Here is an 18,294-nt window from a genome sequence, read left to right as displayed (position 1 = left end):
GGGGATACAAGCATCATAACGTCACCTTAGGACAAGAGAATTGATTGAATTTCAAAAAAATAGCGTTGCACAAAACAAGCACAGATACTTTCAAAGCCCCAATAGTTTCAAATTCACAGGTCCAACAGCAGAGCATCCTCTTGGTGTAAAAGAGGGAATAGATGCTATAAATATTGACTCTCTTAATACATTAGACCATGGAATCCCCAACAGGGCTTTGCTGGCGTTTTGAAAGTAAAATGAGACAATTTGTTTTTGAGGAGATACCGTTCCCTCATTTAAATGTTGATCTTAGAGGGAAGAAATCAAAGGTTATGTCTCAGCCCTGTCACAGGTTTCCGTAAGGGAGCCAAAGACTTAAAAAGCAAACAACAAACAAACAAAAAACTCATTCAATCACCTAAAAAAATTAAAACAAAACAAAACAAGGAATTTTGACAGGAAAAAAGAGGAAAACATTTGGAGAGGACTCACTTTTTTTCAACAAAGTTAAACATTTGCAATTTTATTTCAGACAACATTATATTTTCAAAGTCCATTTCTATGTTGAAGAAATACATAACCCAAAAGTAAATTTTAAAAACGAAACTCCAAGATTTTTTTTTTTTTTCATTTCAGCCTGCCTGAAACAGTTTTCCCATTTTGAGGTGCCTTAGTTTGGGCACTAAATGAATAAAGAAATTATTTTTGCACCTCCCTTTATGTACCAAAAGTTGTCACAGAGAAAAATCATCTAAGACATTGGTAAAATTTTGTAAAATTTTAGGCTTCAGATATATATAAAATAACATTATTATGTTAAAGAGAAATCCTGAATAGAATGGCTGAAGCTGAAGTATTTATTTTGGTTTGTATTTTCTCTGGTTTTGAAAGTATTGTTGAGAAGACAAAATGAGAAGAAAACCTTTTGTGCAGACTCTGAATTTCAAGCTGGGTTAGAGACAAAATCAACAGGAAAAGAAACAGATTTTTTAAGTTTAACTTTCATTAATGACAGAGTAAAGTTATTCCTTAAATGCTTGTAGGTGAAAGATTGGTTAGTGAACATGTTTACCTTCCAGCAAAATGCAGTTCTGCAAAATATTTTACTTTACAGTAAATCACAACAGCAGCAATTTTGGTTACTTTACATACAGTGTACGTGGAGATGCCACGTGATTTACAGGGCTTGATTCCATTCTCACTCCTCAGCTTTGCACTGGTGATTCAGTGGCATGATTCTTCTTGACACTGGCTGAATTCCAAGTCTAAGTGAGAGGAGAATCAAACATGCAAGGTTTGGTTTTTAGCTTTTTGTTCAGGACAATGGGTGCAAAGGAGCTTCCCTGGTTCTGGGAGCTTCAGCCATTCTGATGGCCTCCTTACTCACCAGCATATGCCTTCCAGCTACTGCTAAGCAAAGCACAATATATCCATAGATGCAAGTGCCCAGTGATTTAAATTCCTTCTGTTCCCAAATCTCCCAGAGCCCTGCATGCCCTCCAGAGGTGGCACCCTCTGGCAGTGTAGGTTAGGGAAGCACAGACTCCTTCAGACTCCACATGTTTGCAAACCCTCTGCTGACATCTGCAGCCCAAGAGACCATGAGGTGTGTGCCCTTCTCCATGGTCAGCCCTTCTCCATGGTCAGTTCTTCTCCAAAGACAGTCCTTCTCCATGGTCAGTCCTTCCCCACAGTCAGTCCCACCTGCCCAAGGATAGAGACTAGAGCAGGAGTGCCCCATCGGGCATCTGCAGGAGGAGGGATGGTTGCCAGGAGAATTCCTGCCAGGAGAATTCCCGCATGCCTTCCCAACTCGCATGCATTGTCAGCTACAGCCCCAGTATAGCCCTTATCTCACAGTGATGAAATCTGGAAATGCTGCAGCCCAGAGGGCATTTAAATTGTAACAGAGCCACTCACATCTGGAGATTCTAAGGAAGCAAAAGAGCCTCCTTTTGCTCCCTGTCCCTTCTCTCCTTCCCTTGTTCTAGGCTCAGTATCACACCATGTAGTAAGCAGAGGCAAGCACAGGCTGTTCCCCTCCCTCAGGAGTCACACCATGGTGTGCTGTGAGCTGAAGGAAGTGAAGCTGCCCTTGGGGCTGCAGTGACACTGGGAGAAGCTGGCAGCCCTGGTCCTTCTGCTTTTGGTCCCAGTCCTGCGCTTCCGCTTGTCATGTGCAATAAAGCTTTCCATCAGCTTCAGCTTTTCGTGCTCTTCCTTCAGGAAGAAGTCAACAAGCATGGTCTTCTCCTTTTTGATCTGTTCACTGATGTCCTTGGGGATGTCAGGGATCATCCAGTCAACCAGAACACTGAGGAACATCACCAGGTTCTGCAAGCACAGCAGTAGATGTGAAGCAAGCATGAAAAATCAAAGATACTCGCACTGGAGCAAAACCAAACCTTTGTTATAGCTATGAGACAGATGTCAAACACATTTTGCTGGTGGTGTGTGGTATTAAGCCGTTGATTAAAGCTTTATTTCAAGGAGCAGCTCAGGTTTGTGCACAGCTACCCGTCAGTGTAGAGGCTGAATTAAACATGTTGCTTCAGTTAGGTTTGAAATAGGAAAGGACATAGAATCATCAAATAATCTATGGCCTTAGTAGCTAAACCAACATTATTCTTTACAGGCATCCAAAGGTGCTCAGTTCTCAACATGCAATTCCTTGGTATTGAGTTCAGAATTCATTAATATAAGGACATCCTCCAATACCATCAAAAATCCTGAAACGCAAGGCAAAGACACCCGTGTGTTTCCAGTGTGGCCTGAGCACACAGCAGACAACTTTCATGGCCATCTCTAATCCTTCTGTCTGCTGACAAGCAGGATTTTTTTTTTACACTGCCACACTGTGCAAGCCAAAATCCCAAACCTCAGGTGTCAAGGTGATTACAGGTGCTGCTTATAACATCAAGCAGGAAGCAGACTGGGCAAAAAGTTTTGCTTGCTTGTGAAATCTATAGGAAAGAAATGTTTTGAGGGTTTGTATTGTCATAGTGCTTTGAGAAGTGACTTGTGTAATGCCTGGAAACGTGTGGGAGCAGTTGGCTGACGGGGCTGCTAGCACGAACTCTCCATCCCCATCCAAGACAATGGAGCTAATTAAGCAGGGAATGTTCTCTGGCAGAACAGGCAGAGGGTTTGAAGCCCAGCAGAACCAGTTGCTTTCAAGTGCTTTGCAGCCAGTGGTGGAAAATTACTGAAGGCACGGCAAAGAAGCATAAGAGGGCAATACAAACCAGGCAAGATTCATAGAAACTTGGGAACACTTGGCAGGTGGGGAAAAAAGAAAGACAGATTTGAAAAAGAGGGATGGGCCCAATTTGGTTGTGGAAGGATCCCAGATCATGGAGGAGGGCAGAAGGAAGCCATTGGAAAGGCAAGCCATGACGGCAAATCCCTTGCTAATGAAATCCTCACATTGGGGACAATTTACTCTGCTCCATTCAAGAGAGTAGAAAAACCTCTCGATGATTTATTCTCTTTATTTCTTGTTTCGGGTAAAGAACAGCCGTTAACAAGCTTACACAGCATTTATGTGCTTTCTACAAGTGGTGCCTCTGAGAGTATGAAAATTGACAAAGTCCACTTAAACATTCAAAAGCCGGGGGCATTTTGGGGATCACTGCTAACACCAAGGGCTAAGGAAGATGTGGGTCTCGCTTTCCGCATCTCTTGGACATGGGCTGGTTTGGAACATGCATTTGGATTCATCTATGATGATATTTCTGTGTCTGAAAGTGAAGCAACTTACCTGAAATAGAATCACAAAAGCCAAGCGAGCAGACAAGACCGCCCAGTACTGCTTAGAAAACTCGTACTGGTGTGGGGACCAAGGTGGTTCTCTGTAGTCTTTGAACCTGGAGATGGAAACAGCTCAGTTATCACAGTTACAGCAATTTCCTCCAGCACCAATTGCTGTGATTAATGCATTTTCTGATCACAAAACTCAAAGAATCAAATCCTCCAGATGTTCCTACTTCAACCCTTATTATGAAATACAACTTCTGAATTAGAGCTGGACTACTTCCACTACATTTAACACACTCAGTCTGGTTTTCACAGTTGTAACCAAAGTCAGAACATTCTTTTAACTTTTGAAATGTCCAGATTTTAGAGGATTGACAGAAGTCCCCTTTATTTTATAATGTAAATTGACATCAATGTACATGGAATAAAATGCTAAAATGAAAGCAGAGAGATAGTCCAAGGCATTTTCAGACTGAAGGAGATAAACCTGCATTCATTTCACCTAAAACTTGATTAATTCAGGGAATAATTCAGCCCACCTAAAATGTGACTCATGCTTTGGTGATTCCTGTCTTTGCATTAACGAAAGGGGGAGCCATGGGGAAGGCACTTCCTAAATTAACTGTCTAGCCTTGGACAGGATAAAACAGAGCCTTAGTGGTTTGGTGTAAAGACTGTTGCTTTTAGTATTATCATCAATCATTTGGAAGTAAACAACAGGCTAATAAAAATCACAGATGCTCCTAAATTGGAAAGTTTTGCAAATAGCAGGAAACACAGAAAGCAATGGAGACAGGAAACACAATGAGAATAATATGGGAAAATGGAAAATAATTAAAAATAAAACACTTGAAGGATCTTTGAAGGGATAGTGTTTGAAAGTGGAAATAGCCGGGAGCTTGCAGAGGCTAGCAAGTTAGCACAAGTTTGAAATATGGCAGCAGGACAGTGCATGACTTGTGGGTGTATCAACAAAAGTCACAATGGTGCTGGGGTGGGGAATTAGCCTTCCTCTGAACAGCCCAGGTAAATCCACACCTGGATTACTGCATTCAGCCATTCAGCTGTGCAGATTCCAGAGAGTGGGGGGGGAAGAAAAAAAAAGAAAACAAAAAAGGAAACCAAAGAAAAAGACAGCGATGAATTAAAGGTAGTTCAGGAGAACAGTACAAGGGCTGAGGAGATTGACTCATCGAGAAGATTAAAGAGCAGCACATGTATTGCTCCACTTTGGTTAGTAACAGCCACACTTGGACATGATAACCATGCGCAAATTGTGCCCTTAGGACTGAAAGGGATAATTTAGTGCCATTTCCAGTGTTTGACTAGGAGTAATGGGATGAAATTAAGAAAGGGAAAATCTGTTTTGAATACCACAAAACCCATCCTGACAGTAAGATTCATTAGACTGTGCAAAAGCCTCCATTGGGGAATAATGGAGAGGGTTCATATATAAAATCTGTCAGCTTCAGTTTGCAGGTGTGCTTGCCAAAATTACCTTCAAGTTCTACCCACATGGTTTTGCATGTTAAACTACACATTTGCAGTCCATGCATTCCCTACATCCTGCTGTTCCCCACCCCCAAGAAACTGAGTCTGGAATGCTGGATGTCATTCTGTGCTGCAGCTTCTGGAGACAAAGGACATGAGGTACAGCCCATGGGGAGGAGAATACCACTTTAAATTGGGGGCTGTGTTAATTTTGGGAAGAACTCCATGGCTGTGTTAGCCCCTGGATGGTTTTGCTCAGCAGTGCATGCACACGTCCTGTCTTAGGATTCCTGTGCTGTTCCTGCACTGCCAGATCCCCCCTCTGGTACTGTTCTGGACATTGTGGACTCCCACATGTTGCTCAAATCTGTACAAGTGCTGCGTCAAGGGCCAAAGTCAGTTCCCTTGAACTTAATCTGCTTGAACATCAAAGCCAAGGAAAGCCACTGAGTTTCTTGTGGACTTTGCTGACCACTATAAATCAATCCCAATCTTGAAATGGAGCCCAGGTTCACCTGGAAGGGTCACCAACTGTGATGGGTTTTCCATTTAATGCATTCTGAGCTTCACAAACTATCTAAGTATTGCAGGACATCAGACCCCTTGGAAATTTCACCTGGCTCAGCTGGGAATCACACTGCTTATGATGCCTGAACCTACACTCAACAGAACACTAGCAAATGGTTTATCGTGAAGGAAAATGTTGCCAGAGCTATAGATGAGGTAGCTGGGCCTCCTCCCCACCTCCTTTTTTAATTATTCTCTGGCACATGGGACTCCAAAGGGCCTTTTCTAACCCCTAGATTCTACAGGTAGTTTATTTTTTACAAAGACCATCTTTTTAGCTCAAGAAGCATTTGGACAATATCCGCAGGTGTGATTTTTGGGGTCTTCTGTACAGGGTCAGGATTTGATGATCCTTGTGGGTCCCTTCCAACTCAGGATATTCTATGATTCTCTGATGCCCTCACCTCTTCAATGCTTCACTCTTAAAATATTTGATTCAGCAGATATAGTAGGAACAGCAACCAACCAGTGCTGCAAAGACAATTGTGTTTCCAAAATAGCAAGCAACTGTAATTCCACAGAAAAAGGACAAGAATATGAAGTGGTCAATATGGTTGAAGAATAGAGCACAGAAAAGTTATCAGGAAGAATAGAAAAAGGTGCACCGAAAGTAGAGAATTGTAGGAGAGGGGAAGCTGGGTGGAAGGAATTGAGGAATTGAAGCTAGAGCTAAGACAATGTAACGTATTTCAGAAGTTTATTGTGTCGGGGGAAAAAAAGACTGGCAAAAAAAAAAATCTAACTGTATATAGGTGGAATTTCAAATCAGTCCAAATAAGCTAATCTGTTTAATTTCCTTCTTCATCTGGCCTTTAGAAGAAATTGGAGAAAACATCCATAATCACAGAATCTTCAGCGCAGGAGTAAAAAAATATTAGTCAGGGAAAAAAGGTAGCATCCACCACTGATCATTAGGAAGAGATGAGATTAATCCCATGACATTAAGAAAATAAATTTAAAGACACTTTAAAAAGTCGTTGAATGTTGGAGCAGACCCATGTTAAAGGAAAAGTCTCTTGAATGACTGCTGCTTCCTTTTTTCAGTGTGACCAGTAGGTTTGTATGTACTCCATCATCATACAAGACTACAAGGATTAAAAAAAACAATAAAAATAACCCATATCTTAGCAAGATTTGCTACTATTTTGCCTTCAGCTATACAAATTTTTCCCTGAAAGAAAAAAAGTAAAATTACAACTAATACTGTGCATGAGAACAGCTTTACAGCAACCTTTTTTTGGAAGCAGTGCCAAAGACTTCACAGCACTAAAAAAAATGCTGCTCTAAACATTTGAAGAATGTATTCTGTATGTTCAGTGGCAGAGTTGTTTCTGGCTTGTTATGGTTATTTTTAAGATACCTAATCTCTGGCAATGCCCATAAGGAGAAAAGTGCAGCCTCATTACAACCACATTTATCTCCAGAGGTCACAGAAATCTAAGAATAAGAGAGGTCAGCTTGTTCCCAATGCATTTGCCAGAAACAGAAATACAGATTTTATTTCCAGCTTGAGGGGCAGTGTTTGGTTGCCTGTCTCTTGGGACGCAAGTTAGAGACCCCATACTTTATCACAGTGATAGTTATGTCCAAAGCTGAGATTTTGGTAAGATTCAAATGAGGCAGATGATAATGAGAAACAGTGTTTGTGTATGCTGACATATTTTTCGGAGTGTCTCCTGATAAGAGAAATGTTCCCATAGTTCTGTCTTACTCATACTAACGCATTAATTTTTTTCCTCTTCTCAGATGGTGTCATCAGGCAGGGACCACTTTTGAACACAGTGTAGATGATTCCCTTCTCCCTGTATTTGGGCTCTGTTGAGTATTTGGCTGTGTATGACCATACCATGTGGAGCGCTTTTCACCCTGTTGTTAATGCACGTATTTCCAAACACACCAGCACTTAAGCATCTATAAACAGAGGCCAGTGGCTGGAACAAGGTAAAAAGCAGCATACTGAAAGTAGCAAAATCACAGTGAAGTGGATCAAGATGCTTGTTGAAAGAAAACACATGCGAATTTCATGTGATGAAAAATTAAAAAGTGCTAGAGTGGAAAAGCATTTCACAGACTTACAGATCTGAAAGTCTGGAGATGCTGCATACTCTAACAGGGAACACTTTGCTAACAAACAAGTCCCAGCTGCAGAAATGGGGAATTGCAGAGCTCACTAGCTTATAAGTTGCTTAAAAGTTAGGAGTGCATTCATCTGTCCTCTGCTGTAGTCAAGGTGAGATGGTAGGTTCCCCACAAAGGCAATCCCAACAGCACTGCCAGAGTGACAGGGACAGATTTCTCTCCCTGTTTACCCTGCTTCCAGTGAAGAAATTGTGATGTGTCATTTTGTGGGTTATAGTTGGGCAAGATACATACCCCACTTAAAATCAGTGTGAAATATATTGCACATCAAAGCAAGGGATGGAAAACCACTCTACATTAAGGCTATCCTTAAATAAATGGAAGAGGAACTTTTATAATTATTTTGTGCCATTGCAGAGACCAAGCAAGGGAGTCAAGAAGGAAGGGGAGACAGGCTGTTGAGCTGTAATGCCTTAAACCAGCTCTTTGAATTTCTGTATATTATTACAAAAATACCAAGTTACTTTGAAAGCTGGAGCCACATTAGTGATTTTTCATACAAACTGGAACTATTCTATCGGTATCTAGTATTTGGGACATATTTTAAATGAAGTTGAGCCTTTTTTCCCCAATCAGAAAAGATGTATCTGAATTAGAAGACAGGTACATGGCGACTGGTGCAGGTTCTAAAGATAAGCATAATATATTGAAAACTCATATCTCAGCAATTAAGGGCTGAATTTAATAAAGACAGAGAAAGCCTATCATAAAATAAATAAAATCAGAAAAGAAACCAAAATCTGGTTCAAATTACTGGGTGTCCATTTTAAAAAAATCATTATTTTTAATGTATAAAGCTGTATCTGTCAGTAAAGAAAGTGTTAGTTTGCTTTTTTCTGTGGATCAAGTCTGTCTAAATTGTATATTTTGCCTTTTAATGCCCTGAAAAAAACCCTTTTAAAGACCTTGTAACACCGTGAAAATTCTCTAAAAGCAGCACTTCCAGAACCACATTTTCAAAGGCACGTGAATATTGCTGAATATGTGGCCATATAAGTGAATTTTATCAATTCCCACTTTGAAAAATGACTTAAGAGCCAAGGAAATTCCCTCAACTATGCAAACTGCCCTTACAAGTACTTTACCTGCAGAATGAAACCTCCTGTGCAAACAGGGAGTTTTCTGGCTGTGTCCCAGCCTTGAGCTGGCTGACATTGAAGTATGAGAGGGTGTGATTGATGAAGCCATGCATGGTTCCATTCTGGCTGTATGCATATTGATACATAAGGCGTGGGATGAAATCGGAGGTGACAGCAATGACAAAAGCCTGAGAGATGGAAAAACAAACAAACAAACAAACAAAAAACAACAAGCAAACAACAGCATTGTGAATCTGTGTCTCCACGTTAAGCAATTCAGGGGAAAATTTTCATGTTCAGGTAAATTTAGAGTTATGGTGAAGGGAATTATATGGTCAGAATTGGTACAGAATGAAGGGAGAGTTATATTGTGAGAATTGGTACTGAATATTTGCACAGTAATCTGCTCTCTCCAAGAAAAGGCACAGTAATCTGCTCTCTCCAAGGGAAGGCTCAGCTAAGGAAGAGGCAAAAGCAATTAATGGACTGTACATTGCTCCAATTCTTTTCATCTCTGGAGCCATTAGGAGGTTTATCACTAGTTAAAAAAAACCTACAACAAGACCTAATAGCCAGTTGGTATAATTTGGGCTATATTTTGGTGTAGTTACACCAAACCTGTTGAGTGTAAATGTCCATTTTCCCCTCAGCATGAGGATTCACACATCTCACACAGGGGGATCTCATGCCGGTATTAAACCTCGTGAGACTGGTATCCCATAAATCTGGTGTAATTGTGAGGGCAATCAGTCACAGAAATCTCTACATCATATCATTAAGAAACCCTTTGATTTCTGCTCTGGACTCTCTCCTGTTGGAGCAGGTCCAGAGGAGGCCATTAATATGGCCAGAGGGCTGAAGGCCCTGTGCTATGGAGACAGGCCAAAAGAATTGGGATTGTTCAGCCTGGAAAAAATAGGATTTAGAAGGAGACTTAGGAGCCCCTTCCAATGCCTGAAGAGACTTCAAGAGACCTGGAGAGGGACTTTTGACAGGGGCCTGGAGTGACACAACAAGGGGTAATGGCTTCACATTGACAGAGAGCAGGTTTAGATTGGATATCGGGAAGAAATTCTTCCCTGTGAGGATGCTGAGTCCCTGGCACAGGTTGCCCAGAGCAGCTGTGGCTGCCTCATTCCTGGAAGTGTCCAAGGCCAGGCTGGATGGAGATGGGAGTAACCTGAGATAGTGGAAGGTGTCCCTGCACATGGCACGGGCCTTGGAATGAGTTGATCTTTAACGTCCCATCCAACCCCAACCATTTTACAATCCTATGATGATTTAAAACTGTATTTTGCTACATAATAATTTCCTGTGTCAATATTATCCAGATGGAGAAACAGAATTGGGCATTCAGTATTTCTTTTTCAAACAGGTATGCACACATTTACATTTCTTTCAAGAAAAGGTATCTAATCATACTTTACTGGAATCCCCAGGAAATAAACATTTCCAGAGTTTGATCAACACAGGAAATAATCAAGGATCATAAATGTGCAAAGTGTATTCAGAGAAAAACAAGAGAGTTTTTCTCCTCCAGCACAGCTCAGTGCTGGACAGCTGAAGTCCATGCCTGGTAGTGAGATTATGGGGATGAGCAGGGTTCCACAAATTTCCTACCTTAATTCCTGGAAACTGGAGAGCAATTAGTGAACAATGTGAACTCTATCCAAGTGAAACACTACCCTCCGGATGCATTAGAGTGCTGTTGTGCTGTTGTGCTGGGAGCTATTTTTTTAAAGAAATTGCATAAAACCTCTCCACAAGTTCTCCCTTCAGTAGTGAAATCACCTCCCTTTCTAAAGAGCTTTGATACCTTTAATATCTCTGGTATTATTCCATGCCCTTAAAGGTATTTTCCAACATAAACGATTCTATAAGATTATGATCCCTAGGCTAAAAACCCACTAGAAACTATTAGGATTAAAGTCCTAGGGCATGAGATGTTTTATCTTAAAGCATATAGAGGAAAATTTTATTTAGGGAATACATATGGCATAATAAACATAATATATCTGTATTCTTTTGTATTGGAGCAATTGAGAAAATTAGATGCCACTTTTAAATTATGTCGAAGGGACAATAAAATATGAACAATTATAAACAATAAATTATAAAGAATTTTAAAATACATTGAAGGAACAGTAGAAGTTCCCAAGATCATGGTTAGAAACTGCTTGAACCAAACACTTACATTAATAATCACTGAAAGCTTTCCAATACCACTCAAGATGTTATACCAAATACCTGTAAGTGAAAGAAAAAACTTATTAATGGGCTCATTATAAATTTTCTTATTTGTTTAATTGTATTTTTGGTCTTATCTTCACTGCAATGCTCTTTCATTACTCACCTATATCTTTTTCTCTCACTGTGTCTGGCCTCCTCAGCTCAGTAACAAATTTTTTTGCATCAAGACGAACCTCGATGATGTTGTTCAGAAGAGCAAAGACAGGGGCCAGAGGGAAGGAGGCAACAAAGAGTGTGACAAAGCCAAACTGGATAACTGGGGGAAAAAGAAAGCCAATGTTTTTTGATAGCTTCTGAAGAGAGCAAATTGTTCATGACCTTTGTGCATTACCAACCCCATAAAATTCCACTTCCCAGTTTGGTCCCAGGAATAAATATCCCAGAGTAGGGCTATGAAGACACAAAAGTTTGTCACTGTGCTTTTTGAATGTTTCCAATAAAGCTTCAAGCTGCTAGCACAAGCACAAACCAAAGGAAACAACAAATTTAATAAAGGACAAAAGGTTCAGAGTCTATCTCTCTGCATTTATACATAATTAACTGATTAGTCCATGCTGTTTCTTTCCTGTCCTTTCGCCTGTAAGGAAAATGATACACAATCAAGCAAAAGGAGAAAATCTACAAGGTGCTATTATTTCTTCCCAGCTTCTTTTGAAAAAGTTGGTGGCAGCCTGTGAAAAGCAAGAACAGAAATGTCTCTGTGGATGCAGAAGCCAGTGGTGTTGTGCAGCACTTTCATGCCTCCTTCTGCAACTGATATCCTCCAAGTTCAGAAATACTCCTCTTTAAAGCAAAACAAAGGTGAATTTTATATAAATATATATTAATATATATATATTAAAATAACAAATCTGGCTGTGATCTACATCTCACAGCTAAAAAAAATATTACCATAGAAAAAGTATTGGTGTGTTTCAACGCTCTATTTACTGTGGCTTCTTTTTTGGCAAATCCTTGTATAAGTTCTCTCTCCACTGAGGGAGGAATTGCATTTTTCTGAGAAAATAACACAATATTCTGTGCACATAGCACAATATTATACTTTAAAATATTTTCCTTCAGCATTGTTGTCACAACCTACAGCTAACTCTTGAAACAGTTTCCCCCAGGACCATCTCTCACGTACACCTTTTTTTTGTGTACAAGTCCTCAGATATTTCCCCTCTCTAATCTCAGGAACAATATATTTGCACATGAAAGTAAAATCTCTGTATATCAGTTATATGGCCATTAGAGTTTCATTCTTATTGTTTTGTTCTGAATTTAAGTGTATACACTAAGATGGAGCTTTTTCAAAGCATAGAAACATCCTACCATTGAAATCGTACTTTCCTGACTATTTTATGTTCAGAGTCAGGAAAAGAAATTAAGAAGGAAATAAAGCCAGATGTTAAAGTAATGTCCTCAAAAACTGTGAAATGCTTAGAAAATTGCTTAGCCCCAAAATATGCCTTATTTGGTTCTAAGTGAATTTAGCAGGAATACAGCTGGGAGGATTCTGTAAAAAAATAAAATAAGAAAAAAAACCAAAAAGAAGTATTTGCAATGCTTTAAGAATAAACCACACACGCATTTGCTTTGATGTTGTTTGTGGCCCCTTCATTCATTGTCTGGGAAAATGCAGTTTAATTTTTTTTCAAGTTCATGAAAAAATATTCAAGGTATGCAAAGGACTTTTGGATAATTGTGTAAATGTGTCTTCATAAAAAACTCTGTGCCAGAAGTGTTTGTGTAGCCATCTTGAAACCTCTTCAACCTTCTCAACTCCTTCTCATGCAAGTGCAAATTATGCAAAAAGCAGGCAGGAAAAGCAATTCCAAAGCCAAACCCAGAATTTAGATGGCGGTGTGCAACAAACTAGCAAACAATTATTAAATGGACGAGTCTTTGAACAGCCTAAGCATTTCACAGATATTTGTAGAGTGTGATCAGTGTTTCTAGAAACAAACCTGAATAAATTACAAAGAGAAGAATCTCTATCCGGATCCCAGAAGGAATCTCATCTCAGCATCCTGGAGTTCTGTGGATGTCTGTCTTTCACAGTGGAAATATTTACAATACTTTTAGGACACTTACACTCTTCCATCAAGTACAGTTGACACCAAGGTGTCCTTTTTTTTGCCAGAAAAACTCGATAGTAACCCTTTTTTATGTTCACATTTCTGACACATGGTCTCCATACGAAGTTCTTTATGTGTCCATGTACAGTGAAAAAGGCTAAGGAGACTTGTGCCAGGAACTGGGCTTCTGGCCATCCATCCTGTTTCATCATTTTCCTACCCCCTGGTAGGGCAGCCTGGAGACATGATAGATGAACATTGCGCAGGCTCATGGCGCAAGCTGGAAAATACAGCAATTGAAGGCTGGGTATAGTGGAAAGTCAGGGACATGGGAAACATCTTCTCCTGGGGCATCCAAGCAGTACCCTGGATGTCCTGTCACTTGTAAGATCCGTGTCTCTCAGGCTGTTGTTTGAGTCCACTCCGGCTAGCTATGGACCCTGGCCCACACATTCTTACATGGATGAAAGCAAAAGAACAGAAACGCTCTTCTCCATGTGGGAACAATTGTCCTGTTTGTAAGCTGGTGAAGGGACACCTCAGACTCTGGCAACCCCTCAGGTAGAAAAGAGGGGGCTTCCTTCTTGCAGGGGACTTTTATACCCAAGGGAATGGAGGCGGGGGAAGAGGACTGTAGCCAGTGGGATACCATTGAGGAGGGGCGAGGGGAGGGGTAACCACCAGGGGGTATAGGGCAGAGGGGTGGATGAGTGAGAGACCATGTGATGGGAGAAGGGAAATAACAATCCACATGACATAACATACTCAGTGCAAATTTCAAATCACCCAGTGCAAAACAACAACTAAATAAACTCTTTAGTGCAATACAACATTCACTGAGACAGAGCGTTCATCCTTCTGAGCACATGCTGGTGGTGCCTTTACTGAGTTGAGCAGGAAAGAGGCCAAGGGCTCAGAGCCAGCCCTTGCGTTTCACAACACCTGATGCCACATGTGCAGCACCTCATCCAGCCCTGGGCCCAAGACAAAAATTCTGAAGGACAAACAGCATCCAAAGAATTGTCTCAGGTCACTTCTCAGAAGTCCACTCTTCACAGAAGCTGTGCAGGGTCTGAGCAGAACCCCAGCCCAACAACAACACAGCCTGTTCCTCTAAGTCTGGGCTCTAAGTTATGACTAAGAGCACAGATCAAAGCTTTTAAATTATGGATCTGGAGGGTGGTGGGTGCTGTTCTTGTGTAAGGGATACAGAATCATTCCCCAGCACAAAACCTTTTATGGTGTGGATCACTACTTCTACAAGATTTGCATGCTCAGTAGTGTGAGTAACCCACACTTTTACCTCAAAGCCTCACCTAAGACAAGGTATTTATTTACAATTTTGTTGGGTTTTTTTCCTCTCTTCTTCATCAAAAATATCTGTCATAGGATCACATGTTACTGGAAATAAACAGTGGAAAAATCACTTCTGTGCTAAGCAGCTTTCCAAATCCTAGAAAGAAAATTTTCAATATACAGCCAGGCCTGGCTGAAAAACTAAGGAAAAGGGGTAGTTTATAACTCTTCTGTAATAAATGTATGCAACAAGCCTACACAGAACCATCAATGGTATTTTCAAAACCATCATTATAGAGATTATACAAAAATGCAGGTTTCTCTTCAGCAATTATTTTTCTTTTTCTGCCTCACACATTGCCTTTTTGATGGCTTTTCCTGCTTTAGGGGAAATTCTTCCAAACCTCTAAGATTAATCCTTATAGTAGTCAGTAGCTACAGACATTGAATCTGATCATTTTCTCCTTATGCCATTGTTTTTAAACAGAAGTTGGATGATGAAACCTTTTATTATTACTTCTCCTTGAGGAAAAATGTTTTTAATCAATTGCTACATGAAGATTGGACTCCTAGAGGGGTTAGGCTAGAGAAGGGAAGACCAAATGAAACAGGAGTATGAAAATCACTGCTGATTTCAGTTTCTTCTCAAGGAAACAGGAGTGGTATAGATTTCAGACATTCATGTGCATCATTTTGCTCTTGGAGCCAATTTAATAAAATTTCTTTCATTAGCAATATTTATTGCTACTCTAAATATCGATTTCTTGCCAACTTCTATCATTGCAGGCCAGTTGCACACATTGCAAACTTGCTGCCATGTGGAAGAGGAAATTGCTGTACATTCTACTGACTTTGGGAATGCACATGGTATGGTATATTGTCCTGGGTCAAAAGTCTTTGCACAGTTTTGGAAGCAGGAAATGCTAAGGACAAATTTGACACATATTGAAAGCGATAATTTATGTTTCAGGATTACTTGAGCAAGATTTTCTGATCACTCAAGCATTTTAAGTGTCTCCACTAAGAAATGCAGGAACACGTCAGTTAATAATATCAAAACAGTCATAGGAATGTCATTGGTGCAAGTCAAATATTTGTGCAGATGTGCTATTGCAGCCAACCCTGCACAACAAAAAAGGTCAGCAGAGTCTGCTGGTGAAATCAGATTCAAAGACTTTTACCCTAAAAATTAATCTTATCCATAGAATCACTTGGGCTGGAAGGGACATTTAAATGTCATCTAGTCCAAACTCATGCAATGAGCAGGGACTTTCAACTAGATCCTGTTGCTCAGAGCTTCATCCAACCTGACCTGGAATGTTTCCAGGGTTGGACCATGCACCACCTCTCTGGGCAACCCATGCCAGTGTTTCACCATCCTCATTGTAAAACAAATTCCTTCTTACAGCTAATCTAATTTGTTGGCATGGACTTGAGTGACTGATATTTTGGAGAAAGCAGTTTCAGTAAACAAAGACAGAGTAACCTTTTCCAAATGGGAAAACAGAGGAGGTTAAAAAAATAACCAGTAAATCTTGCTATTTCTATGAACCTACCATGATTTAAGTGAGGGCAGGGGTAGGAGAATGAGAAGGTGGAAGTCTCTCTAAGGCTTCAGGATTGTTAGAATAAGAAATAAGAATGAAAAATGAAAGCAAATTGGAAATGGACATCCCAAAATTTAAGTGGGGTAGTTATCATCAAAAACTCCTTTACCGGTGGCACATCATGTTGCAAAACATCCTGAGGCTGCTCCAAGCAGTGTCCCTCCGAGAAGTGCTGCCTTAATGGGATTAATTTGTTTCATAATGAAGTGCAAAGAGAATGTGTGATTTGCCATGTGGGCAGTGGGCCAGACTCCAGGTTTTGACAGAAATCAGTAAAATAGATTGTTGGTTATGGTTATCTGCTGCTGTGGAAGGCAACAGGTGGATTTTTGATTGGGCCATCTTGAATGTTTATAATTAATGGCCAATCAAGACGGAGCTATCTCGGACAGAGTCCGAGAGAGCTGCCTTTTGTTTTCATTCTTTTCTTTTCTATTCTTAGCTTAGATAGCTTCTGAGAAAACCTGTCCTTCTTTTTCTTTTTAGTATAGTTATAATGTAATATATATATATCATAAAATAATAAATCAAGGCTTCTGAACATGGAGTCAACATTCTCGTCTCTTCCCTCATCCAAGAACCCCTGTGAACACAGTCACAACCATCTGCATGGGGAAACCCCAAAAGCAGCAAGCCCCATCTGCAACTCCTCCTTCAGCTGCTTTATTCCAGATTGCCAATGATCCCTGAGGGAGGTTGCCTGAATAAATCAGTGTGAAAACTAAGACACTCTGAAACAGCAGCCAGATTTCTTTTTTTTCCTTAATATCATGCCTCTTCTTGAATTCCAGTAACCCTGCCTCTTTAAGCAATTCAGGAGAAAAAAAAAAATCTTCCTCTGGCCTTCTGCATTGCTTCCCTTCCCACTGTCCCCAACTCAAAGTTAGAGAAATAGATAATCTGCTGAGCGGCCTCTTGCAGCATGATGCCCTTGACAACAATCCCAGCTGACAGGTTCAGTGCTGAGCTGCACCAAGTGCTTCCTGCCAGCATGGGTGGTCTGAGCAGTGGATCTGACAGCTGAGAGCAGGGACATAGACCCAGGGCAGCAAATGGGGTTGGGGAGGTGCAGCTTGGCTTTCATCTGCAGAACATTTGTCTGCAGATCCCACAGCCAGGGCACAGCTTGGCAGACTGTGAGGCTTCTCCACTTGGGAAGCTCATCCTCCTGTTGTAAACAAATGTTTAGACCAATAATTAATCTCTTAATTTTCTCTGAATCACCCCTGAGTGGCTGCAGGCTGAGGAGCTCACTGTGGTCTATGAACCTGGAACAAGGGACTGATCCAAATGACAGGCTTAGTGTCTAGTGATTTATATCAGTAGCTTAAACCTTGATAGTATAAGTCAGAGCCATGGAATAGAATCATAGAATATCCCAAGTTGGAAGGGAGCCATCAAAGTCCAACATCTGGCCCTGCACAGGACAGCCCCATATATTCCTGAGAGGAATCCCACCATATTCCTGAGAGCATTGTCCAAGCTCTGGCAGGCTTGGGGCGGGGATCACAGCATTGGAGCATCACTTTTCACATAGCAGAATCAAGGCCACTGACAGCAAACCCAAGCAATGCTGAAAAACATCACACCAGCATATATTTGTTACTGGTAACTAAAGTCCTTAGTCCTCCTTGTCCTTAGACCTAGCTTAGACCTAACCAAGAAGTTTGGGTTGTTAAAAACAGATATTTCTGGGTTATTCCTGAGCCCAAAAATACAAAAAAAAATTTACAGGAAAAAATGTCTATTTTTTTTTTTTTACCATTGTTCAACTTCAAAAATTGTTAAGAGGCTTGCTTAAAGTTTACAGGAAGAAAAATCATCTCGGGCTGAAGTAAGTCATGGAAAAAAATTTGTCCTAAAGGATAATTTTTCAACAAAGTATCATTAAGTGCAGAAGAGGATAAGATAACAGAAGTGACAACACAGACAAGATCCTAAGGTGAGTTGGAACAATTGAGAGGGAGATAATGGGAGGTGAAGGATTCTTGATGGCACTACAGAGGGCAAGGCTGGGATCCTAAACATATTAATAAGACATCCTCAAATCTGTCATCATGCAAAAAA

General features: G+C 40.5%; 1 protein-coding gene across 1 annotated transcript in view; it reads right to left on the bottom strand.

Annotated features, from left to right (window-relative positions):
* Positions 1-2,034: 2,034 nt before the first annotated feature.
* ANO2 (anoctamin 2) overlaps positions 2,035-18,294 on the bottom strand; it is a 148,990-nt gene continuing 132,730 nt past the window's right edge. Inside the window, exons 21-25 of the mRNA XM_066568424.1 lie at positions 11,368-11,520; positions 11,209-11,261; positions 9,021-9,202; positions 3,743-3,848; positions 2,035-2,316 (exon numbers count right to left, since the gene is read on the bottom strand). Coding sequence (XP_066424521.1) covers positions 2,035-2,316; positions 3,743-3,848; positions 9,021-9,202; positions 11,209-11,261; positions 11,368-11,520 — 776 coding nt within the window. The remainder of the gene's footprint in view (positions 2,317-3,742; positions 3,849-9,020; positions 9,203-11,208; positions 11,262-11,367; positions 11,521-18,294) is intronic.

The sequence above is a fragment of the Molothrus aeneus genome, chromosome 32 (genome assembly GCF_037042795.1).
Source record: "Molothrus aeneus isolate 106 chromosome 32, BPBGC_Maene_1.0, whole genome shotgun sequence".
In the NCBI taxonomy this organism is placed as follows: Eukaryota; Metazoa; Chordata; class Aves; order Passeriformes; family Icteridae; genus Molothrus; species Molothrus aeneus.
Note: the sequence above shows the minus strand (reverse complement) of the source record. Positions and strands in the feature narration are given on the sequence as shown.